Source organism: Ambystoma mexicanum, chromosome 2q (assembly GCF_040938575.1).
Source record: "Ambystoma mexicanum isolate Mex_15411 chromosome 2q, UKY_AmexF1_1, whole genome shotgun sequence".
NCBI classification, from domain to species: Eukaryota; Metazoa; Chordata; class Amphibia; order Caudata; family Ambystomatidae; genus Ambystoma; species Ambystoma mexicanum.
In genome coordinates this window covers 1,090,058,207-1,090,084,195 of record NC_090924.1, presented here as the reverse complement: position 1 = coordinate 1,090,084,195, position 25,989 = coordinate 1,090,058,207, and the positions used below count along the sequence as shown (strand labels likewise).

The following is a 25,989-nucleotide window of genomic DNA, read 5'->3' as shown; positions in this document are numbered from 1 at the left end:
CATTAGCTATGGTACCCTTCCTTAAGATCCAAGAAGCAATGGTAGATTCTACAAAAGACCAAGCGACCCTATTGGCTATGATCCTAACAAAACAAATCAATATTGAAGGCTTCATAGGTACGACGATACAAGAACGTCTCAACTATGAGGCAGAAGCCACCAGGACCTGGCAAAGCCGCCTGGCAGAAATCGAAAGAATTGACCGGGTTGACAAACAAAACTTAACAGATACCTTGACAACGATCACAAAGAAAATGATGGATGACAAACCAAAAAAACACCTTGGCACAGACAACAAACCAGATCCCTTCTCAACACAACCTCAAAGTGAAAAAGCAGAAAAAGCCACATCTGATGCCAAAATCAAAACGCATCAAACTACTCAATACGAAATTCAAGTAGACTCTGTAAAACTACCTATAAGTATGGCAAATACTGAACCCTCATCATGCACTCCTTTTGACATCGTTGACCTAACCAAACAAGGCCATCTAGGAAACCAACCAATGCCAAAGAAAAAAAATGCAAAAAAACACCAGACAGGCTCCCGAGCGTTCCTACGAAAACTACAGGTGGTCGAAAAACAACAAACTACACCTATAATAACAACACAAAAAAATCCTGAAAAAATAAATGACCAAGCTTGACTAGATACGAGGAAAGCCTACGCGACATCAAGATCAGATCCTAAAGAAGCAACGGCTGCCTTGGAACAAAGACGAGAAACATAGATGCAAAGAGAGGACGAACCACTCGACGCACTACTAGCCGTGATTGACCAAGAAGCAGTAATCGATTTGACGAGGAATCATCCTGACAAACCTATAAGGCCTAGTACTCCAACGGAACTAGATGACACTCTGACTGAACCTCAAGATGAGTTACTAATATTCCTAGATGAATGTTCTGAGACCTCAACTGTCAATTCGATCTCAATTAACACATCCACTAATATCTCCTTCACATACTCTAAAGTATCAAATGAGGAAGCTGGACTTCAGTTGAAACTGAAAATTCCTATAAAAGTGAGGAAATGACTACGGGACAAGGCAAATGCACCCTCATTCGACCAATCTTTGTGGATCCGAGGAAAGTAAATAATATCTTCCGACTATCACTGTCTGCAACTAGCCTAAATCCTACTGAATCATTAATCATGAACAGATCAAACATTCTACGTCTATTTACAGTTATTCCACAATTGGCTCAAATCACTTCGAGAGACATCGATGTCCTACATTTCCCAAATAAAAAACAGATGGACATAGTCCACATTGACTTCTACAACCAAAAGACGATGATGCATGTCCTGTCAACAAACAATCACCTAATGAAATTGGGATTTACAACAGAAGAAGTCCTTGTAACCAAATCTATGGCCTCAAAAAAACTCAAAATAACCATGAACCAAGAGTATTTGAATCAAAACAAAAAGAAGATTATCGACAAACAACAGAACATTATGCAGTTAATACCATACAATGACCTGCGGGACAAAGATACTCAATCACATTTTCATCCGATCCGCAGGACAGACCAAACGCATCGTGACATGTCTTACAATGCTCAAATCAAACAAAAATTAACACAACGATTCTATACGCAAAACTCAAGAATTAAGACCTATCTATAACAACCAAAAACTATAGAAACAAAGACAGAAGAGATAACACTATGCTCCTGGAATACCAGAGGCTCAAACCATCTCTTCGAAGAAGGATCTCTAAATCAAAAAGATGCGGCTTTAATCTGCCTTCAGGAAACTTGGCTGTCTGAAGAGGTAACATCTGAAGGCTTCAATACATCATCATCTGTATCCAAACCCCAAAAAAGGAATCCATCTATCTAACAGTCTTCAACATTTACTGGAACCCAACATCAATGAATGAGAACATATTCCTAGATTCTATTTTTCATGAATTTGATTCAATTGCCAATTTATATAACTCGACAGAATTTATAATTGCTGGTGATTTGAACATCCATCTTTATAGCCCAGAGGTTTGAGACTAAATTCCTCCAATCTATCCTCAAGAGCAAAAAAATGGTCCAAAGAAATTTTTATTAGAAACTTAACATTGACGTAGCAACCACGAAATGATCAGGATAAACCTCCTCCAACATGGACCTGTGAAAAACTCAATTATAGACTATATCTTCACCTCAGAAAGGATAATAAAAAACCTAACGGCAACTGCAAACCATCCACAAATAAATAGTGACCACCACCAAATTCTAATAACGTGGACTACTGCTCGAAATCGAATCTCACGATTAAATCTCCCAGAGTTGGAACTAAACAACGGTCTAAACGAGCTTCGAATAAACCAACACCAAATGGTTGATCTGCTGACAAACTTTGAGGCACAAAATTACCAGACCACTCAAAACTCAACTACGAGTGGATTCTGCACAAATATCAGCAACCCAAAAAACTAGTGTGAACCAGCAAAGCAAACACAAACATCAGTTTAATCACAACATGAAATCAATGAAAAAGAATTTATACAAAAAAATTCGACAACTCAAAAAACAGAATACAATAACCCCTGCTGCAGAAATAAAAAAGGAAAAATAGAAATATTCCAACTTCATAAAATCACATAAAGCTAAAATGCGCCAATCAGACACAGAAGCGATTCAACGGCTCTAAAACTAAAAAACACCAGACAGCTGTGGTCACTTCTTAACGAAAAATCCAATGGATCAACCATGATACAAGAGGTAGAATCCGGAGAATGATCACAACATTTCAAAAACCTCTACAAAGCGAAAACAGACATTTCACTAGCAGGAAGCTCGAATAACCAACATGCCTAGGACCTAAAATGGGAAAGAGATGAGATCAGAAAAACTATCATATCCTTAAATCCATCGCGAGGACCTGGCCCTGATGGGCTCTCCAACGCCAACCTAAAATCTGCCCCCGAAGAATGGGCTATCTTTTTTTCAAAATTTCTTAATTTAATAGAGAAAACCAAACCAATCCCACGCAGCTGGACCCTTGCGATATTGATACCGATCTATAAAGCTGGTGACAGGAGAATGCCAACAAACTATAGACACATAGCCATTCTTGACCCACTGGGAAAGCTGTTTGCGGGATTTCTAATGAAAAAACTTAAGTCATGGGCAGCGGAAAATGGCTTTCAAGAGAAGAGGCAGAGTGGTTTCGCTAACAAAATTGGCACAAACGTTAATCTGCTACTTCTGAATATGATTAAGTATGAAGCGACAATAAAGAAACAACAAGTTTACGCTGTGTTCATAGACCTAAAAACAGCATTCGATTCGGTGAATAGAGAAAAACTATGGTTGAAGTTAACATCATGGGGTTGTCCCCCAGCCATTCTCAATCCAATTAAACAGCTCCACTCTAATACATCGATCAGAATAAGATTGACAAAAGATGGTGCAGTAACAGACTAAATTACCACCTGGAATGGCCTGAAACAAGAGTGCCTCTGGCTGCTTGTCTATACAATGTATACACTTTTGGCTTTGTACAAGCGATTCATGATCCACTCTCGAATCCGCCGAAGATTAATAACGAACCGCTAAAAACCTTAATGTATGCAGACGACAACATTGTCATGGACAAAACGCAATCAGGTCTACAAAAAACATTAAACAAAGTGGACTTTTTCATGACAGAGAACGACCTACAAATTAACATTCCCAAAACCAAGCTAATGAGATTAAAATCTTTACATAGTACCAGACGACAAAATGTGGAACTACAATTAGAAGATAAAGAGATTGAAGAAACATTCAAATATCTTGGTGCCTTGATAAATTCATCACCAGTCGAGCAAGAATGGAAAGACCACATCGAGAGAAAAGCAAGATCCTTAGCTCGTTTGGGTCGCTTTTTCCATTGCATATTTGGAACCTTTACAATAAAATCAACAATCCTACTGTATAGACAAAAGGTGGTCCCCATCCTAACTTATGCTGGAGAAACAATAATCAATCAAGATACAATGAAATGGCAACAATACGAGGCCATATTCTGGAGAAAAACTCTGGCTTTACCCAACTAATTTCCAATCCCAAGAATTTGTTTTGAATTGGCTCTACAATCTCTAGAATCTATAATTACCTGGAAAAAAATGTATCTCTACAGAAAAATAATTTGTCAGGATAAAATTCCTTCCTTAGAAATACTCAAGGAAATAAAGACCCCTGTATGTGTAACAGCTCTGCAATACTGGACCAATGAGATAAAAAAGAAAATGAAGGCCGAAGACATTAGCGAAGACATGCTAATAAACAGACCACAACATGCTAAGAGAAGAGTTCAGCAAAATGATTGGATCAAAACAATAGAGGAACAATCAAAATATAAACGAGTGATGAACTGTTCAATAGAATCAAGAGCTCTTAACGAACTACCACCATATTTAGCATTCTTTCCAGAACGGTCAATAAGAGATCTATTCCTATGCTTTTGCGTAAATATATTACCAACCCGTGATTATCTATCAAGCATAAAACATCCAACCACAACGACCACAGATTGCCGGTTTTGTAAGATTGACAATACTAGAGAGACTCTCTTCCATGTAATCATGGATTGCCATGCTTTGACAGATAATAGAAACTTGTTCAAGGACTTCTTCAAAATTTCCCAGAAACAGATGAATACACAGGAACGATGGGACCATCTCTTAAAAGGACAGGACGAGAACCTAATTTGAACAGTAATTAAATTTTGGACTACGATCTTGAACAATAGCAAGTTTCGAGAATCAGAAATATAAATGTTAATCCTTTCTCATTTTGTAAATGATATAATAAAAAGTTTGTATTACCAAACAGAACATTTATAATAAAAAAATAAAAAAAATAAAAAAAGGTGGATGCAGAAGGCAAAAGACAATGTTAGAGGATAGGGGCGGCCAACCCAACATGTAAGTAAAGGATTTAAAACACCTGTAGCACTAGCACGCGAAAAGGGCGGCCTGGCGGAACAATGTACCTTAAAATGAAGAAGAGGCTCCTGCGGTGGTGGTTGTTCCTGGTAGTTCTTGCAGTTCGGGAGATCCAGCAGAGGAAGAGAGACTCTCGTCGTGGAGGAAGGTTCGAGTTACTGCACTACCCAGGGATGAAACAAGCCGCGGCGCTGCCCAATGAATAAAAGGTACGCTCCTTTAAATCGCGGTCCGGGTGGACGGGTGCCTGGCTATCTGGTCTCCGAGTACGGGGTACTGTCGATTCGACCAGGGCAGGTCCAGGAAGGCGATTGGCAAACTGGTTGGCCCCACCAGCTCAAGGTAAGAAGGCTCTTGCAGAGGAAGATCTTCTCTCGCCGTATGGAGAAAATTGGTGAGACACTGCAGCAGGGCTTCACCGATGGTTCAGTCGTTGCAGATATCTTTGGCTTCTCTCCTCTTCGGCTTCTTAGTTCCAGTGGCAACGTCTTGCTCTTCCAGTCCTCAGGACCCTGCTTTTATGCAAAAAGAGCCCCATTCATACAGCCTAGCTGTCACTCACACAGTGGAGTGGTCTTCTTGGCGGGAGACCCTCCAGCCTATCAGGGCAGAGTGCAACATGGGTTGCAGAGGCAACCCTGTCCCGGGGTCCTACTCCCCCTCCCACACAATGGATCCACCCCAGACTCAGTGGCGCCGAAAGGAGGACTTCCAAAGGATCCCCGACCTGGGCTAGGAGTTTATAAAAAGACACGAGAAAGAATTTATATTAAAGTACTGGCAAATAAAACCTACCGGAGTAAAGTTAATAATAAAATAAACCGGCGATATATTAGAGGCTGTCAGTAAAAGTGGTAGCCTCGAACAATGGGAAAATCCCATAGGAAAATATTCACGGTCAAATATTTTTGGTAGTAACCACTGCCGCCAGCCAGAAACCTTTGAGAGAGGGACTGTACGGTACCCTCTCGACAATGAACACCAGGGAAAAACTATTAACCCTTCCCAGTACCTCCATAGTAAGATGGGTTGTACTGATTTAGTTCATAAAAATTGACTAGTAAAGTCAGTGGGGACTTTACATGCCCTGGGAGACAGTAGTCAGTCCCAGGGCATGGAGTCTATGTTTGGGGGTCACTATGACACCCCTGTGTCACTGCACCGAGGGTGCTGTGTAACACATGTGTATAAAGATGGTTCCTATGAGGGTGAGATAAACCCCATAGACATTAAACACAAAAAATAGCCTAGAACACACATAGCAAATAGTGGGAAAAAGAGTCACACTCTTAGCAGGAGAAAAAAAAAACCCTTCAAATCCAGCAAAGCTGCTGGGGGACTCTATAGGTAAGGGAAATGAGCCATAAAATGAGAATTCTCCCTAACACCCACTCAGGAGGGTCTACAACCACGTTTTAGCTCACTGTGCCCTTGACAGAAGAAACATCTAGATATTTGTCCACTTTAGAGTCATTGGAATATAAGGTCAATAGATGGATGCATATGCCCCTCTCATTAATGGGGCAGATTTCACTAGCAAAAATGGTGATAGTGCCTAAGCTATTATACATTTTTCCAAACATGTCGATAATGCCTCGCCATGCCTATTTTACTAGATTATGAAGTCTAAAGATCGCCCTACTCTGGGCCTCTAGGCAACCAAGGATAGTATATGTTACACTAGTCCTTCCTTATTGCAAAGGGGGGCGTGGTTTAACTGTCCCTTACTGGTCTGAAAATATATTACTGGGCAGAATACATCCAACATTTTATTGGTGGTATCAGGATCAAAATGAATATCCGCACTTGGGGATTGAAAGAACCATCACACACCCCGAAAGTTTAAACTCAGAAGACCGAGATCGGGCATTCAACCCGCATACACTACCTGGAGGGCATGTAAGGCGCTAGCCCAACAAGCCAATGAAGCACATTTCCATTCACCGTCTTTTGGATTGTATAACTAGATGGGGATGGAAATCGCGTTTGATAAACAGATTTCAGGCACACTTTTTATATTAATCTATTGGGAGATTTGTTCATAGGGTGGTTCTTTATAACGTGCAAACTCTTAAGAGCTGTGTATGCTTGAATGCTAGCGGATTAGCAAGGTTCTGCCAGTAAATGTTTTGTGGGTGTGTGCAGTAATCTGTAGTATATCAATTATGATTTGTTTTATACTACAGATTACTGCACACCCCCACAAAACATTTACTGTCATTTCCTGCAGAACCTGGTTAATCCACTAGCACAAGTATACAGATTGACTATACACACCCGATGTGACCCCGTAAGTGGAGCACGTAGGAGATGGGAAACCTCATTAGTTCAACCCCATTAGATCTGACTCTAATGGATGAGGACTGGAGTATAGCCTGTAACAAACAAAATCAGTTTCTTACAATTATAATCACAGGCTTATCCGTTACAAGTTTCTCAAGCAGTATTACTATAGTATCCTTGATCCCCTCGCATGTCAGCTCGCTGCAGGTCAAAGCACTGCGGGCCGTCAATTTCGAGTGTGGGACATGGGGCCCGGGATGTGAAAGGTGCCTGTGGGGCACAGTGTGCCAGTATGAAGCCAGGGACAGAGAAGTGGATAACATAGATTGGGGGTGTAAGGGCAGTGTGGGGGACAGGAGGGTAGGGGTATGGAGTGTTGGTGTCCTCACTAAAAGCTGCATGGTATGGAACAGTGGACAGATTAGGGTAGGCCAGGCCATGGGGAGGGGTGGGACTAGAGGCTACCCTCTCAGCCCCCATTGAATGGATAAAAATAAGGAGGCTTAGGCTGACTCATCACAAATCCTACTATTGCATAGCCCACAAATTGCATGTGTATATTCCAGTGATTGCTAAATGAGCATTTGAGATGTAGTAAATTGCTGCAAGGTGACTTTCTCCATGTGGCATGGCTGTTCCAAGGGGTGTAGCAGTACTAGGAACAAGTAATTGGCACAATCAATACTGTTACTGATGAGAATGTGCCTTCTTAATCCCAGGTCTGGCTTCTTCATATTATTACACAAAGATGTATACATCACACACGTTTTTGACAGTGGCATCTACAGTGGCAAGCCGTGTGCTGGCCGCATCTTAATATAAGCCCCCTCCCCATTGAAGCGTGAAATATGGATGTTTAAGTGCATTTATTGAGTAGAGATGGAAGACACATAGGGAGTACTTCTAAATCCTACTTGTGGGCTCTAGGAGATTTGGGATGTTTTTGAAAGCTATCTCGACAGGAAAGGCCCTCAAGCTTCCCCATGGCATTAACATTAATTGTACAGCAGAATGCCTGGAATATTGATTATATTAATTTCTTGTGCACCCTTTTGCACTTTGATTGTGTGTGTTTACATTAAGGTCAAGCGTCCTCTGACAAATGGTTTGGATAGTACCGTATAGCATTGTACTACTGTGTAGGTGAATGAAACAATTTGCTGTGAATTTGCTTCTGCAATGTACACTGAGTTAGTTTGTGATATTGTTAATTTATTGGACTAAATGGAAAAAATATTAGAGAATGAATTAAAACAAACACTCTACTATGTACAAGTCAGAGCTCTAGGAGTGCAGGCCAACAGACCTGTGGGGCTGTTCCTGGACTTGTGTGCCTGCCATTGAACTAGGGTGGCTTTCCCTACCCACCCGCACAAGCACCAAAAGGAGTCCCAGCCCTCTCTGGAGTGTTAAGCTCTAATGTGTCCCAGTTCGATCTTTCGAGCACCAGGATCTTCCAGCACTTGCTACATTGCATCCCAGGTCCCCCATGGCATACTCATACCTGCCATTCCTTTGCTACAGCAAATGGGGTTTTTCCTTTCAAGTCCCTTTGGAATGCATTACACTACCAGATCTCCCAGTCCCAGCCCAGTTATCTTGTAATTGGCCATAGGAATTAATGGTATGACCAGATGGTCGGGCTTCTCTTCACTCAATAAGGATGTTGCACACTGTTGGTCAGATCACCCCTTCTATCACCAGGACTGTGTAGAGTACTAGAAACCTTACTAACCTTCCTCTTGTAGATAATGTATGTGTCCTGTCTGCCCTCCACTTGGGTTTCACTGTAACCTCCAGGCTTTCTGAAGAACCTGAAGCCTGTTAATAGCCCTTCCTTTCAGGCAAGCTTCGAGCACTGCACTACACTCACCAGACCCCTTATGGCTGTTAACCTGTGAGGGTGCTAAAGGCGAGGGCAGTGGAGGTGGCTTGGCACCACCTGTGGGTGCCCCGTCTGGTTGGCTGATATCAGATAATTCCAGGAGGTGGAAGGGGGGCCACCAGTGCCAGCCACAAGCCCAGGGACCTGGGTCCACCATCAAGGACTTGGAGCCTCCTGTACCTTCCTCCAACATGAGTCCAATAGATTTGATTTCTTCCTGGGTTGATTGACTACTTGTTTATGAAGGTGCTTGTGGAAGCCCTCCTGAGTGTCCAGTTGGAACTCTACCCATGGCCAAAGCCCAGTCCCCTCACCTATGCTGATGCAGAGTCAATCTGGAAAGTTGTTTATGACAATCATTGCTGCATTACATGATCTCAACTCTGTGTACCTATAGAAAGAGATGCCCTTCAAACACATCTTGAACCTGTTGCTAGAAGGCCAAATTAGGCATACTTTCAAGAAACTTGCATAATTCTAGAATTCACAAGAGGGAAAATGAGAGCAAGAACTAAGAGGTGCAACTGGGAATATAGATTGGATAAACTTCAAACAACTATAAAACGATGCAAACGGGACATGAATATTTATTGAGTGCAACAAAAAACAATCTTTAGGATAAATTGGTCCCCTTGGGGAATGCTTAGGTCAGATGTTCAGATCTGATGCCCTTTCATAATGCTGAAATCATTCCACCAGGGGGTGCTGAGATGTGCTGACCTCTCTCAGCTTGTCTCCTCCACGAGGGCCTCTTTGGGGCCTGAGCCCCCTCCGCAGGCCCCCTTACAGTGAGACTCTGACCCCTACAAGAGTACCCTAGGGCCCCAAAGTACAGAGGGGAAGAAAGTCCAGTCCTCCGCAGTGCTCCTGAGGCCAAGTTCGGTGCTCCTGTGGTGAGAGCGGAGGGCCTGCAGTGCCAGCCCCGTGGCGCACTCTCTGAATGCCCAGCAGCCGAGGGCTTGATCAACAAGGCACCTTAGTGGGAGAATCCTCTCCTTTTACCAAGCCCCAGTGATCTGCTACGAGGCCTGGACCCTGGCCGGCGGGTCCCCCCACCTTTGCCTGTTGTGACCATTGCCGAAGGGAAGGAAGAAGCAGGCCTCCTGGTGGAGGGGATCACCGATCAGAGTCTGCCTGCCTCGTCTTGTGAGACCCCTGACGCCCCTGCTGGACCTTCCAACTGGAGGGGGTGGACAGGACGAGGCGAGGACGTGAGGCTGGGAAAGAGCCGTGGCTGTGGGTCACCCAATCCGGACGTGAAGAGAAGCGCATGCAGGCCTCGCTGGGTCCGCACTGGCCACCTTCAACTGGTGTGTGGTGAGGATTGGAGGGACTCAGGGGCCCATGCCGGCGGCGGACCTCAGCCGCCATTTCAAGCAGCAAGAATGATCTGTGGCTGGTAATTGTTGAGGTGATCTGTTTGATAAGCGAGCTGTACCCAAGCCCGCGGTCTGGGCTTGGAGATTTGTTCGGGCTGCCCCCCACCTCCTGAGCACTCTGCAGGGGAATCCATGTTGCATGAATGCTTACAGACTGCACCGATCCGCCCCGGACACTTGCAGCCTGTGAGGGTTGAAGAGCGGAGTGACTTGAACACCTTTAGCTGTGGAGGAACTCAGCCGCCATCTCGGATGTCGTCTGATGCCATGAATGTACGTATTGGAGCCGGAGTGCTTTGAGTTCCTTAGAAGGTGGTCTGCCCGCCCAACGAGATTCATCCGAGTTCCCTGACTGGGTTTAGACGTCTGTGCAGGCTGCCTCCCTCTTCCCAAATACACCACAGGGAAAATAGCATTGGAGGGGCGGCATAACGGAGACAAGTGAGGTGAGTGAAAAGGTCCTCCTGCTATTGCCTTCCTGGGTGAGGTCGCCGATCGCCGATCAGACCATTTCCGTGGGAGAGCACAGTCCATTTTTTGTTAATGATGATCACATCTCTTCAACTGTCTAAATAAGTGAGAACACGAGCCCAGCTCTTCAGAAGTCCGTACCCCCTTTTTATGCCCAGGAGGCGCTACCCAGCTGCTTCTTTTGCTGCTTAGCTCCGGAGAGGTCGCAGACGGCGCGCACCTGCTGCTAGAGAGGTGAGGAACCTGAGACCCGGGGAGGGGCCCTAGTCTGGGAAACTAGTGAGGTGTACATGGAAGCATAAAGAGAAATTGGTTTACATAAACCCGATGGGCAGTACAAACACCCTTTTGCAACGGCCACCCCAAATTTGCTGCCTTGACCACCCTGACACAGTCCGCAGAGCCTGAGAGGGGCCTCTTTCCCTGGGTAATAATAATAGCCTATGATGTGGACCTACCAACCCCTGGGACTCGTCTGGACCTCCTGAGTCCTCTTCCCAGTACCTCCTCTGGACTGGGTCCCCCTGACAGGGATTGGGTTTCGAGACTTTCCCAGACGGACTGGGCCCAGTCACTGAAAAAGTTCTGCCACCCCACGACGACCACAATGGAACTATCCAGTTTGCCTGCCCCTGCACAACCATGTGCAATGGACGCCCAGCAAGTGAACCAGAGCATGACTACCCTTCTTGAGGAAATTCGTGGCTTCAGGGCCGATATCGGAAGAAGGCTGAACTCCTTGGACAAGAAGGTAGACTCTGTGGAAGATCGCATCTTGGCTCTGGAGGGGAACCAATCATCTGTTGACATTCTGGAAACCCAAACAGTTGGAGAGACATGAGGAGAAATGCACACTAAAACTTGATGACCACGAAAATAGAAAACGTCATAGTAACCTGCGATTTCTGGGGATCCCGGATCAGGATGGTGAAACGCAATCCGACATAGCTAGAGTTGTCAATGAAGTGATCAGCAAGCTGTTTGAGGATGCTAACACTACCGAGCCGACCATCAATGGTCCCAGGTCAATTCTAGTGAGGTTTCACTATTATGCAGAGAAAAGCAAGATTCTGGAGTTGGCTCGGAAGAAAGGCCCAATAGTCTGGGAGGGGGTGAAGGTCTCAATCTACCAGGACCTCTCAGCTCTCACTCTGGCGACCTTCTCCGGCCTCTTACAAGGTGGCTCCAGCCCACCCTTTTCTCCCTCTCTTTCGAGTATGATGGCTATAAATACTCTCTAGTCACTGAACATGATATTCAAAGGGTGACCCGGGAGCTTTTGGGCGAACCCTCTCATGAAGGTAACCAGGAGAACAGCGAAAAGGGAACAGAGAGTCCACAGAAACCCACAGGGAAGACTGGTGAGCCCTCAGAGAGGCGTTCATGGCCACAAGAAATTCAGAAGGGTGGTCCCGCCCTCCCCTAGAGCCTCTGGCGATTGAATAAGATTTAGCATCTGATAGCTACAATGTTGAAGGAGATGGATATCTTGTACAGCAGTTACAGTGATTACGCCGTGGCGGACTTCGCTTGGTGGTCTGGGGGGATGCTGGTCCTCTGAAGCGTGGAGGTTCCCTGAACTTTCCCTGAGAGGTGTGAGGATGCAATGCGGATGGGGGGACGGACCTCTCGACTAGCATCTTTGAGAAACATGCCGAAGTGATCACTGTATTGGGGTCTTGGGAAGCGCCTCGTTCCTAAGTGGAAGCTTGGCATCGATGTGTTCTTCAGGGGGGGGCAGAAGTAATGTAGAGATTTCTTTTGCTTAGGTTGGAAATGGGGGGGGCTCAGACTAATTGGGTATGGTTGTGGTTTACTGCCCTAGTGGAGGCAGATGTTGGTGGCCTGGTTGGACGGCATTCCTTATATCGCAGGCAGTCCAGGCGTTCAGGGGGATGGAGGGGGGTAAATTGGGGAGTTGTTTGGTTACGCTGGGGTGATTATTCGTCTAAATCGCCGGAAGGGGGTTTGATTTAATTGAGAACCACTTACTTTAAAATGTTTCCTGAGTGGCCGGGCCTTCATGTAGCTGACCACACATCAGATGCTGACGCCATGTCTTCGCTGACTCTGGGTTCGCTAAATGGCCGAGGTCTGAACTCCCCGAATAAAAGGTCACTGGTGATGAAGGAGTTCAACAGGGTGAAACTGCATTTTTTGTTTTTGCAGGAGACCCACTGGGCAAGGGGTAGGGAGATAGCGCTTAGGTCCAGATCTATTCAGGAAGATTTTCATGCCTCTGCCCCGACCAAAAAAAGAGGGGTAGCGATTGTAGTGTCACCCAAAGCTCACTTTATATTAAAAGCTCAGCACGCTGACCCGAATGGTCGGTATGTAATGGCGAAAGGAGAGATCAGGGGGAGGAAAGTGAACCTGCCGTCTAACTATGCCCCTAACGAGGCTCAGGACCAATTTTGTGAGGGGGCAAAAATGAAGATCATGGCATTTACAGAGGGGTTCCTCCTGGTAGGGGGGTGATTTTAACATGGTTCTCCACCCTGAATGGGATAGAAAGTCTGTTCGCCCCTATACAGACATGCAGACTCAGAGAAATGGCCTCATCTTTCCATGCCACGAATGAGGCGCTTGGCCTCCTTGACTCCCACTCGACACGTCAGGGTCGTAATCCTCTCTTTACATTTTTCTGAAATCCGCACTCATCTTTTTCCAGGATTGATTATGTTCTGCTTGACAAGGCCCTGCGCGAGAGTATTGCGGAGTTTGGGGTGGAGTTGATTCCGTGGTCTGACCGCGACCCGGTCCGTGTCCAAGTGGGTATTTCCTCGGGCGCTCCAGTGTCCGCAAGGTGGACTTGTAATGATCTCCTGTTGAAGGATAAGGAAACCGCCCAGTCCCTCCGCATGCACATTAAGGAATACTTTCAGCTCAACGATAATGGGGGAGAGGCGGGAGTCTGGGAAGCCTTTAAGGCTACCACCCATGGCGCTTTGATTGGACTGTGAGCAACAAGGAAGTGAGCCAGAGCCAGGGAGGAGAAGACTCTCAGAGATAAGATAAATGCGATACAGCCAGGGGGCAAACTCCGATCCCAAATGTTTCCAAGTAAATGGGCTGAACTTCAACAGCTCAAGGCGAAATTAGCAATCCTTATGGTCAGGCAAACTGAAAGAAAATTGTCCCTCCTTAAGCAGCGGTATATGGAGAGGGGGGAGAAGGTGAACAAAATCCTGGTCTGGAGGTTACGTGAACTTAGCAGTAGAAGGATGGATGCTGTGCGCCTTCTGGGGGGTGAAAAGTTCCTAGACGACCCGGGGATAGCAGAGCAGTTACAGACATTTTATGAGCGCCTCTACATATGGGAGTGCTCGTGGGAAGGGCCAGAGGCCGACAAATTTCTTGATTCTCTTCTGATCCCTCGACTCCCTCAAGAGAAGGCGAGCCCCTCAGAGAGTCCCATCACGCCCCAGGTGGTTGTTGATACTATTGGCTCCATGAAGCGGGGTACCACCCCTGGCGAGGATGGTTTCACAATCCTTTTCTACAAGGCTTTTCGCTCCACTCTGGCCCCTTTCTTGTCCAAACTATTCAACCCGGTTCTGGATTCAGGGAAGCTCCTTCAGTCCATGTTATCTGCCCGATTTGTAGTTATCCCGAAAGAGAGGAAAGACCTGATGAATTGCCAATCTTATCGTCCCATTTCTTTATTGAATACTGTCGTGAAGGTCTTAGCGAAATTACTTAGTCCGGATGGAGTGGGTCTATATGGGCAAAGTCCTGCAAAGGATGGGATTGGGTGAAAAATTATGTGGTTGGATATCTGCATTGTACAACAGCCCGTCAGCCAAGGTGTCGGTTAATGAAATAGTCTCGGCCCGTTCCCCCTTTCCCGAGGTACCCGACAGGGATGCCCCATTTCCCCCCTCCTAAATGCTCTTGCAATGGAACCTCTCGCAATAGCTAGAAGGCAGCACCAAGGGATCTCTGGGGTTAGATGCAGGGACCTAGATTTTAAGCCATCCTTATTTGCAGACAACATTCTTGTTAATATGACCAATCTAGATCATTCTCTTCCAGCCCTCTTGAATCTGATCCACTCATTTGGGACCTTCTCCGGCCTGAAAATAAACCCGTCAAAGTCATCCCTCATGCCAGTGGGAGGAGCAGACAAGCTCACTGAAGGGAAAGACCTAGTTGGAGGTATAAAGGTTGAGCGCGTAGCTACTCCCTACCTGGGAGTTCTACTTCCGAAGGATCTGGGAAGCCTTTACGAGCTGAACTTTCTCCCTATTTTGTCCAAGATACGTGCGGACCTCCAACGGTGGGCCCCACTGTCTCTTTCATGGTTTGGGCACATGGTTTCCCTAAAAATGAATATCCTTCCTCGCCTCTTGTATCTCTTCTCTGCCCTCCCCACTATAGTGCCAGACTCATTTTTTAAATCCTTGCAGTCCATGACTCTGCACTTTTTATAGAATGGAAAAAAGACAGACTTCCGCCAGTACTACAAGGCAGCTCAGGTAAGGGTCATGTTAGAACACATGAAAGATTAAATGCAAACCTACTGGTCATATATAGACGACACTCACATGCACCCCAGGAAAGTAAGAGACCTCCTGTGGGCCAAGTCCACAGGAGGTCCAAGTCCATGTCCTTTCCGGATAAGATCAGAAGCCACCCCACGTTATCAGTCTTGTGGACCCTATGGAAGCAAGATAAGTTCAGCGCTCTCCTCTCGTCCTGGCCTTCCCCTTTGTCTTCCTTGCGGGGACCCCCCATTGATCTGGGAAAGAGCGGTTTCAGAGACACTTAAAAGTGCTCTGATATGGGCCTGGAACGTGCCGCTCAGTTATTCCAGAATGGCGCCTTTATTGAGCACTGCACCGTAGCGGAGATCATGGGGGAACATCCGATCTCTATCTTTGACTTTCACCTAATAAAGGGTCTCCTGACAAGCCCCAAGTGGGGCGTGAACTTCTCCCGTCCCCTCAAGCCCCCAGAGAGAATATTAGCAGAGGCTGCCTTGAGGAGAGGATCCCTTTCAAAGATATACAACATTCTAATCACAGCTCAGCTCGAAGGCAGACATGGATTTAAACAATTTTTGGACGAGAAGTGGGGAGATATGTTGGAAGAAAATGGCCTGGCCTAAGCTCTTTGGGGAGATCCTTTCGGGTTCCCTCTACACTGCAGCCATGGAGCATAATTTCAAAATCCTTTACACGTGGCATCTCTCCCCTGAAAGGTTATCCAAATTGTTTTGCAGTACCTCCCCCCTCTGCCCCAGGGAGTGTGGCCAACAGGGGCCCTGGTACCAGATCTTCTGGTTGGAGCTTCTGGGCTGGATTAAAGACATTGTGGGTCTGTCGCTTCCCCTGTGCTCTATTGACTTCCTGTTTGGTTTCCCCTCCGTTGGCCCGGATTTGAGTGTCTATCCCAGGGTGGTTCAGGCCATGCAGAGAGCAGGAGGCTTGCCCTTGCCCAGAAGTGAAGAAGCAAATCAGTTCCATCCAGAGCTGAATGGCAGGCAAAACTTTGTGTTATTTTCATTTATGAGAAATTATCAGCCCTGGTACGTGACAAAATGGACGCTTTCCTACAGGATTCGACAGTAGTACTCTTGCACGAGGACTGCGGTACGATGAGATTATGAGGCTCCCTGTCCGAATCCTGCCCATCTGATGGTCTCCCTGTTTATCACCCCTTATTGCCCGGGGTGCATTGTCCCCAACAAGCCCAATTTGTCAGCCTATTTATATTGTAAGGTCCAGTGGTGGATCTCTCTGGAACCCCTAAGGCCTGCTTGGGCCCAGTTAACTAGGAGCGGGAGGAGGGTGGCGGAGGGGGGGAATTGTTTTACTAGCAATTGCTAAATGTGTTTGTCTTGTTTAAGCAAAATGTTCAATAAAATCTAAGAGGAAAAAAAATAATGCTGAAATTATGGCTCATCGGATGTGAATGTGGAAAATATATTATGGTCTTGCCTAAAATATAAGAATTTTTGGTCTGAGGCAGGAAAAGGGGTCTACATATTGTTATGGGGGCTACATGTAACTTTTTATCCATGTGTACTTGTTTTGGAATGCACAAAAACTTAGTGAAATGTATTTTATTCTGAATGTCTGTGGCTATTTGGAGCTGTGACGAGAGACAGGTGGGCTTCCCAGAAGGCCCTATAAATGCTATATGGATCCCTTCGATGTGTGATGATGGCCCACATTCTATATATTATTATTATTATTATTATTATTGAATGGTGTTTTTATTATGCATGCTGTTCACGCAGACATTTCAGATATGGACGACAGAGGTTTCTGTGCAATGAAAGTGTGACCAAACGCATAGCATAGATGATATATCTGCTTTACTTTTCAGTACCTGGTGGTGGACACGCAGCTGATGCTGGGAGGAAAGCACCGTTACAGTCTGAGCCCAGAAGAGTACATCTTTGCAGCACTGAATCTGTACCTCGATATCGCAAACGTGTTCCTCTTCATACTACAGATTGTCGGACTATCCCGCTAGACGCCATGCTTCGTGTTGCTTATGGATAACAGTTCATCAGCTTGAAGATACAGCAACTCAATGCACGCTGTTCCTCTGAAGATTTTAACTCCAGTGTGCGTGTCTGTGACAAAACACATGCAGTAGAAACTTGGAAGATGACTTTCATAAGATGTATTATTTTGTTGAATACAGAAATAACCTCCATCCCCAGGAAGCCACAGAGACTATTTCAGCAGGAGTGGCCTTAAAGATAGCCTGAGCATGGCTTATATATATATGTTATCTGTTTTGTAATATGTGGAACCCAGAAACTATTTGTGGTTAGAGATATTCATGGTAGCTTTTTTGGGGTGGAATAAGTCCTAGGCACTGTTCATGTATGTTGGGGGGGAGCAGAGGAGTGAAAGATGATCCTGTTGCTCAAAGACGCGCAGTGTGTCACACAGAAAATGGCATAACATCCAACCCTGTCATTTACCAAGGGGGCATAATCACCTACCCTAAAAAGGGCACTGTCAAAGCCCAGAGCTATCACAGCACATAAATCCCAAAGTTCTGACCCCGACTACTGGACAGTCAAAATCAGTGTATAAACAGAAGCAAGACATATCACCAATTTTAATGGCCCTCCATCCTTATACGATGTTGAACAAGCATAGAACAGCAAGAGGTCCAGGCTTCATTGCTTCCACTGGTGCCCAACATTATTTAAGGTACAAAACAGAATGCTAGCTGTGGACTGAACAGGGAGTTAATGTGAAATTTGCATCACCGCATTCCCAAACCACTTACCCAGAGATTATATGATCGTGAGAATCTAAGGTGTCAATCACAACCCATTGAAGCAAGATCTTTCCCTGATCACTGGCAACACAATTAGACAGTGTATACCTCCACTATGCATTATTTAGCAATAGTAGCTCTGTCAAAGAGGGATGCCCCATGTTAGCCAGCTACCTAGTACAAAGCACACCTGTATGTGGCCTTTGGTATTGGACTTTTTGTCTTGTGGCTGTCTCTTTTTTGGATGTCTGCTTTTAAACCAGTCTAATTTTTCCATACTATGTAAAATCTGTAGTACCTATATAAAAAAGTGTGAATAACATAGGGGATCGCTTTTTTATTTTATTTTAAAGGCTATTTGCAACTAGTCCATCTGACTAGCTGGTCCCTGCAGAGGACGGGGTGATTTGAAATGTGGAGGTCCAACGCACTCACCCAGGCACACCTTAGATGCGCTCATCACAGCTGATATCTCATTCTCTAATCCTCTTACTACCCCTCTCTCCTGGTCTGACCATGCTCTCCTCTCCTCCCATCTGGAGCTCTGGGGTTCCCCGGCTGAGCACCTGCCTTCACTACCACTCTCCTTCGTCATTCTACCGATGACGCAAGTGTCAGTAGCTGCTTTTGCCGACAACCTCATTCCTCACCCAGCTCTTGCTATTGACTCACACACTGACCTTACCTTAAACGCAAGTCCAAAGTCGCTGAATGGAAATAGTTCGCTTCAAGCACATCCTGTGACAAACTGGCCTGTCGCCTGCTCCAAAGGCGATACAGACTCTCCATCCACTTTAAGAAAAGGCCCCATTTCCAAGCCTGCATCTCCGGGGCCACTAACAACTTGGCTGAACCCTTCAAAATCTGCAAGGAACTTGCCAATTCTACCTCTGTGTCCATTTCTCCTCTTCCTTCCCAGTCCCTCTGCACGGCCTTGGCCACCCATTTCACTACCAAAACTCAGGACATCCAGTCCTCTCTCTCCTCCTCCCTCCTCTCTTCGCCCCTGTAGCTAGGCCTCACTTGGGCCCCCTCTCTCCTTCTCACCCATAGTGCCGGATGAGGTCACCAACCCGTCTGCTCTATGAAAGTCTCTTCCAAACAGGTTCTCCCTTGTTCCTCCAGAACTATCAAGGACAATATTGCCTCACTCGCTCCCTGCTTGGCTGAGTTCTGTAATCACTCTTTTGCCACTGGCTCCCTCTCATCACCCCTCAAGCACTCCCTTGTGCACCAGCTCCTAAAAAAGCTGCCTGTGGACCCTTCCTGTCCGGCTAACTACCGCCCTATCTTCACAACCCTGGCAGCTGGGGAGCAGGTGTAAGTGGATCTAGGTCACCTGGCCTAAGCCCCGCCCACCTGGTGCCTTCCTGGTTGCCGCCCTTTTTCACCACTTAGCAAGCCCCGTCCACCTGGTGCCTTCCCGCTTGCCGCCCTTTTTCACCACTTAGCAAGCCCCGCCCACATGTTGCCTTCCTTTGCTTGCTTGCCCCGCCCACATGGTGCCTTCCTTTGCTTCCTTGCTGCTCTTTTCCCTACTTAAGGAGCCCTCCAGCCTCTTTTCCTTTGCAGCTGGGGAACAGGTGTAAGTGGATCTAGGTCACCTGGCCTAAGCCCCGCCCACCTGGTGCCTTCCTGGTTGCCACCCTTTTTCACCACTTAGCAAGTCCCGCCCACCAGGGCAATTCCTGTTTGGACCTGTTCGGACCAGGAGGATCCAGGGCTAGAACCCCTGCTAAGTCAGCAGGTAAGCATGCACCAACATGTGTTTACACCGTCTGTCCCCACAGGTCATCCCCACCCTATCTGGTCCCCCCATGTCGTTTCCTTGTGCCCCCCTTCCCACACACAGGAGTCTGTCCTGCTACATTCTGGTTTCACCATCACCATCTTGAGGCCAATGCTGGATTTTACTTTTATGGACTTCATTGATTCACGGTGCGTTACCCTTTCTCAACTCTCATGCTGGACTTCCTTTGCATCCTGTACTCATGGTGGCCCTGAATCATGCTGTTCCCATCTTCATCTTGTATCCTGGCTTGCAACATTATGTGTTACTACTGACTTCTGCGGTTGCATTCGCTCTCCCCTCTTGCTTCTCCACTCTTTTTTACTGCTTACGCTCTGTTCTCTCCTCCTCTTCCTTTCTCCCTTTTCCCATCTCCTCCCCTCCTAAATTAAGTGTTGTTGATCCACAGAATAGGCCTCATTACGAGTATGGCGGTAAGACACCAAAGGCGCCGGTATCGCTACCGGCACCGTTGTTACCGTACCAGCATACGGGGTCATTACGAGGTAGGAGGTAACCATGCCGCTATTAGCGGCATGGCTACCCCCTTACCGGGTACCGGATCCGGGTTCCTTGAATGAGGAATTACCAGGCCATTCTGACCTTGGAGGGCCCGGTAATTCCTCATTCAAGGAACCCACCCCCATTCCCATTCGAGCCCCCATAGGGGAGGGTGCTAACAATGGGCCTGTTAAAAATGGGCCTGTTGTTAGCTCCTTGGTCTGCTCGCTGGACCCGTTAAGGGCGCCTGGTAAAACTAGGCGTCCTTAGCAGATTCCCGCAAGCAGATTCGTAATGGGGCGGTAAGGGGTTGACGGCTCGGGCACTTTTACCGGCGCCGTTAACCCCTTACTGCCAAGGTCGTAATGACCTGAGTTCTGCTTGCGGGTGCCCTTACAGCCACCAGGTTTTACTGGGTGGCCGTACCGGCACCCGCGAGCATAACTTGATGGTAGCAACGGTACCGTTAATAATGGTACTGTTGCTACCACCCTCCCCATTCCCATTCAGCCCTATCGGGCTGAATGGGAATGGGGATTAATTTTTTCCTGTGCCCAGAAAAGGGCAATTACCAGGTCCTCTAAGGTCGTAATGACCCGGTAATTGCCCTTTTCTGGACGCAGGATAAAAATGAATACCGGCGGCAGCCGTGCCTGTACTACCACCATACCCGTAATGAGGCCCCATGAATCATTCGGGTGAACCTGATGCCAATGAATATCACCATACTCATTGCATACCAACCCCATAGTCAGAGAAATACCTTTTTAGATAAAGGACTGATAAGTAATCTACACACCAATACATATAGAATTATATTCATTTGGGACTTCAACATGGGGCTGGATTGTGAATCCAATAAGCAGTCCCAGATTTCCTGGCAAATATGGAGAACGTGGGCATTATTCTATGCGTAAACAGACCTGACAGAGATGGTCACTGCGTTTATGTCCTACTGTTCTGGAACATATCCACATGTCCAGACTCTGTCATTATTAGTGGTTGTCTCCAGATACTACTTAGACCAACCCCCAAAAGGGAACCCACCCACATTGGAGACCACTATGAAAAATCACTACTGAAGACTTTGAAAACTGCTTCAAAGATCTGCTACACATTCATACTCAAGGGTACACTGCAAGGATTGCCCTTCATGTGTTTGGTAGGAAATAATGGGAAATCAGGTCACTATGATACCCACCACAAAGAAATGCAAATAGTCCCAACAATTGTGTAGGAAATGGTACAATAAGGAGATAGTTTTGAAATATAGTTGATTGGAATGTAAATAATGTACATTCAAGTCCCAGGCAAATGCACCAATACTTGTTGCTACAATTAGGTAATAAAGAGCAGAAAAAATAATTCTGTGCCTTATATATCCCAGGTGCAACGTCTCATATCCCACCATCCCAATAACTTGCAGATATTTGCAGTGCATTTTTCTAATAATACTGAAAAGATCATAGCCAGCATTATGTTCCACACCACATTAACGACTTCCACTTTACCAGTTGGCTGCCCCTCAGACTCCATATTGAATGAGTTACAGCTCATGTCAACCTTGCCCTGATTAATAAGGTTCATAAGAGGAAAGCCTCAAGACCCCTTGTCTCTCATCACTTTTGAAGGACAAGATTGAAACTCTAGACATAATCTAGATTTTATAACCATTTGCTACTAAATAGTCTTATTCCTGTAGAAATGAAGAAAGCCTGGTGCCAGTTGCTGTCACACAATACGTTCTGTGTGTTTTCTCTATGGCAACAGCTCGTGCCCTTTAACTTCTTCTGTGGGTTACTAGCTACTTAGCACGGGACATGGTTTTCCCCATGCACACGGCTTCAGCTACTAACGGATGGGTACTTATGTCCTCTGCTCAATTTCTTGTGTATCGGAGTCCAGGTCAGTTTTTAGTCTGAGTCCATATTAGTATGCTGCCATTCATAACTATGTCTGTGTTGGTTGCTGTTAAGCTCATACATTTTCTGCTTTTCCATATCTTTACCGTAGGAGATTAAGAAAGGCTATGCCGTTGTCCTTGTGGCGGCTTTGTGTCAGTCTCCATGAGGAATTCTCCGTTTAGGTAACTATATGATACTGGGCACTTTTGAGTCCTTTCATTCACTGTGGTTGTTCAGCTGGGTTGCAGTGAGCTGCATTCATGTTTTGGACACTGGGCGTTGGAAATTATGTGCTTCACTGCCTCATGCTGGTATGCTCCTACCTTCGGTTTATCCACCCCGCGCCATGTTTTTTGGTTTGATATATAAATTTAGGGTTGATGCACTTGTAGTGATTGATACTGTAGTTTGTCTGGTTTCCTAATAATGCATATAGTTTCCTGTCCTGTAGGCCTTTGGAGTTATATGGCCGCCATTTGTTTGTGAGTATGCCTGCATTGCTCTCCAGTACATACATGGACATGATTGTTGGTATTGTAAATTGATGTATCAATTTATGTCTTTTAGGATGTTCTGTATCCCTGATCTAGATGTGTTTACATAAATACTTTGTGTGTTCCAAGTAGCCTGAATATGCTAACAAGAGTCTAATAATAATTTCCCCCACTGTGTTTATATTTCTAACTCTGTACTGTGCTTTATGGCAATTATGTGTGTATTCACCACACGCAGCTTGTTTTGTAATTAGGTTGTTTGATGTGGAAAGTTAATGCATGTTTTGAAGTGTTGGAATGTGAGAGTATGGATTGTGTCTTGATGACTGTATTTCTTCATGTCCATTGTTTCTTTCTTTTCTATACTGCTGATTTGATTTTGATTATTTAATTATGTGATTGATATCATATTTTGTATTGATTATTAAATTGTGTATTTAGAATTACTGTTCATGATTCATTTTTCAGTGTATTCTGAACCAAAAAAAGCCACCATCTTCCACCTCTGCGACCAACCCCAACCTTGGCCAAACAGAGATATTAAACTTTAAATGATCTCTTACCTCCCTGTCATTGGTAGAATCCTTGAGATGGCGACAACCTGCCAATTTGAAAACTGCACAGAAAAGAAAGCCTCTTTGATGATGAAAGATGTGGTGCTCATAGACACCACATTAGTAGATATTGGGAAACAGTCACTACTGGACCTATCAATGGCATACAATTCTATTGATACCAAATCCTAGTTACACAGCTACATCACAAAAAGGCCCTCTGATGGCCTGCCCTTAACTTAGTTTAATTTGCCCGTCTGAACGATTGATCCAGGTGATATACGGCAAAACGACTGCTCACCATGTATTCTATCTAAGGGATCACCTCTCTACTCTTGGCTGTTCCTTACCTACCTACTCCCCTTAGCTGCTGCAATTTCAGATTTCATCACAACATCCCAACAGTACTGCTGACATTAAGCTGGTGTTCAAACTACCAAACAATTCCAAGAAAAGTAAGTTGCTATCTAAATGCCTCTGGACTCTGCAACTTGGATATCCAACAACAAGAACCTCTGTCTGAATGGTGAAAACATAAATACTGATTCTTGGGATCACCAGAACACCTCTGATCCAAATGGCTGTACACACTAGCCAACCCACCCTAAAGAAGCAAGGCCAGGTACATTGGTTTTATACTTCATTGCCAATCTCTGTACATCCTTCCGATCAATGCCGTTTCCTGCATTACCCACTAGCTCCTACACATAATGAAGGACATCCTCCTCCTGTTAAACCCAAACTGTAGAGTAGAGCTGAGAAAAAGCCCTAATTCTTTACAAACCTCACCATTGGTATGTACCAGGGCCGCCCACATCATGCCAATTCTAACTGAACTCCTTTAATAACCTGTTGAAGACAGGATAACCTTTAAAGTCCTGACTCTGATTGACAAGTAATTTTGAAAGAAAGGACCAAATACCTTAAAGAGTTGGCTACCCATTACCAAGATCACTCAGATCGGTGTCATTGAAAAAACCTACAAATTAGACGTACTACGAAAAACACAATTAGCAGGGACTTAAAGTGGTTCTCCTAAATAGACATTGTCTTAGCTCTGATGCTAAGTAGCCCTCCTCAGCAAAACATGAGGACAGTGTAAATAGCAACACGTGCACAGAAGTAATTAAGAGACCTCCCACAAGCTAGAGACAAAAATGCCCACCTGCTGCAAATCACCAAGCCACTCACTGGAAAACAGACTCCAATCGTTCTTCTCACTGAAATGGCACCATATGGGCTTGCACCATCATAGGCCAGCTGCGGCTGGCATCCCCTACTCACTTACCGATTCTACCATCATCAAACTGCTTGGTGGTGTCCATGCAGCTCTATCACAATGTGTCTTTCTCAGTTGGACTTCAAAACATCTTCAGCAGTGCAGGACCCTGTTCACTACACTTCCTCATTCGAGCCAGCTGCTGAATCAAGTCGTTTCAGTCTTAGTACCTCCACTAGCCAAACTTCCAGAGTGTGTGATCATGGCACAGATTAAAATAACAAAGTTCTGCTTTATTTAGTCTTAAGCTGCAGGCTCCTCACTACTACTGAGCTTGTTGGTACATGACCTTTGGTGTCCAAAAAGACCAGCGAAAATGACCCATCAGGAAAAGTTGTTGGAGTATGCTGGGGGTACGCCATATTGATGGCACGTGTTGGCGTGCAAGGGAACTTCTGAGTGCAGCATCAATAAAAGCTTAATTCCTGACAGGAATCGGACCATGCAGGTGAGTGGGGCATGGATAAGGAGTGTGGCAAGTGTGTGGGAAGGTGAGCCCAAGAGAAAGCACACCAGTAGTCAGCACACCCACTGGAGAATAAAGTGGATTTGGTGTGATTTTGCCTTCACATTTACATAGATCTGTCTCTTGCCAGCAGCCACTGCCCTCAAAGACATGCTGTGATTCATTACGAAGGATCCTAGTCCTTCCTTTATATTCATGGGGAAAGTGTAGTCTGAATTTTATAGCTAGTGATCCAACAGCAATAACACAATAACTAATTATGAGGTGAGGCCTTTATTCCCTCATATCTTAAGTGTGATGTTTTCTACTTTACAATAAAGATTACCCAAACTAGATTAGCACAGGGGTCTTAATTCTGTTAAAGACACAGAGGCAAGCATTATGCTTTCTTTACTTGATTGCCACTCATCAGCAGCAGTGAAAGTCATTTAAATGTAACATTGCTGCACAAGCCTCGACCCCCAACATCCTCGGGGGTTTGAGTCGTTCTTTCAACTTTCCTCCTTCCTTCCTCTGCTGTCACAGTCTTGGGCCATTTCGTTTTAACCTCTCTTTCTCATATACTGTCACCTCCTCTTTCTTTTGATGAAACCCTGAACTGTCTAACACTGGAACCAAGCAAACCAAATTGCAGACACTCAGGCTTGCTGCGAATTCCATGGCCTTCTGCGTCTCTAACCTGTCATCTGTTCCTGACAGATTCTTCTGCTCAGCCTCTGTAGAGACAGTTTTAATCAGTGAGAGCGTTTTGATAACTCTGAATAGTGAAACGTAACACTCATTGCATTCTGTGTATACTACA

The 25,989-nt window shown here is 45.5% G+C and overlaps 1 protein-coding gene across 2 annotated transcripts in view; it reads left to right on the top strand.

The window, feature by feature from the left end:
• The window catches only part of LOC138569960 (protein lifeguard 1-like), a 969,207-nt gene extending 945,876 nt beyond the window's left edge, over positions 1–23,331 (top strand). For both annotated transcript variants that reach the window (XM_069648440.1, XM_069648439.1), the window contains one exon: positions 17,286–23,331. In XM_069648440.1, coding sequence (XP_069504541.1) covers positions 17,286–17,435 — 150 coding nt within the window. In that variant the 3' untranslated portion in view covers positions 17,436–23,331. The remainder of the gene's footprint in view (positions 1–17,285) is intronic.
• Positions 23,332–25,989: the final 2,658 nt, after the last annotated feature.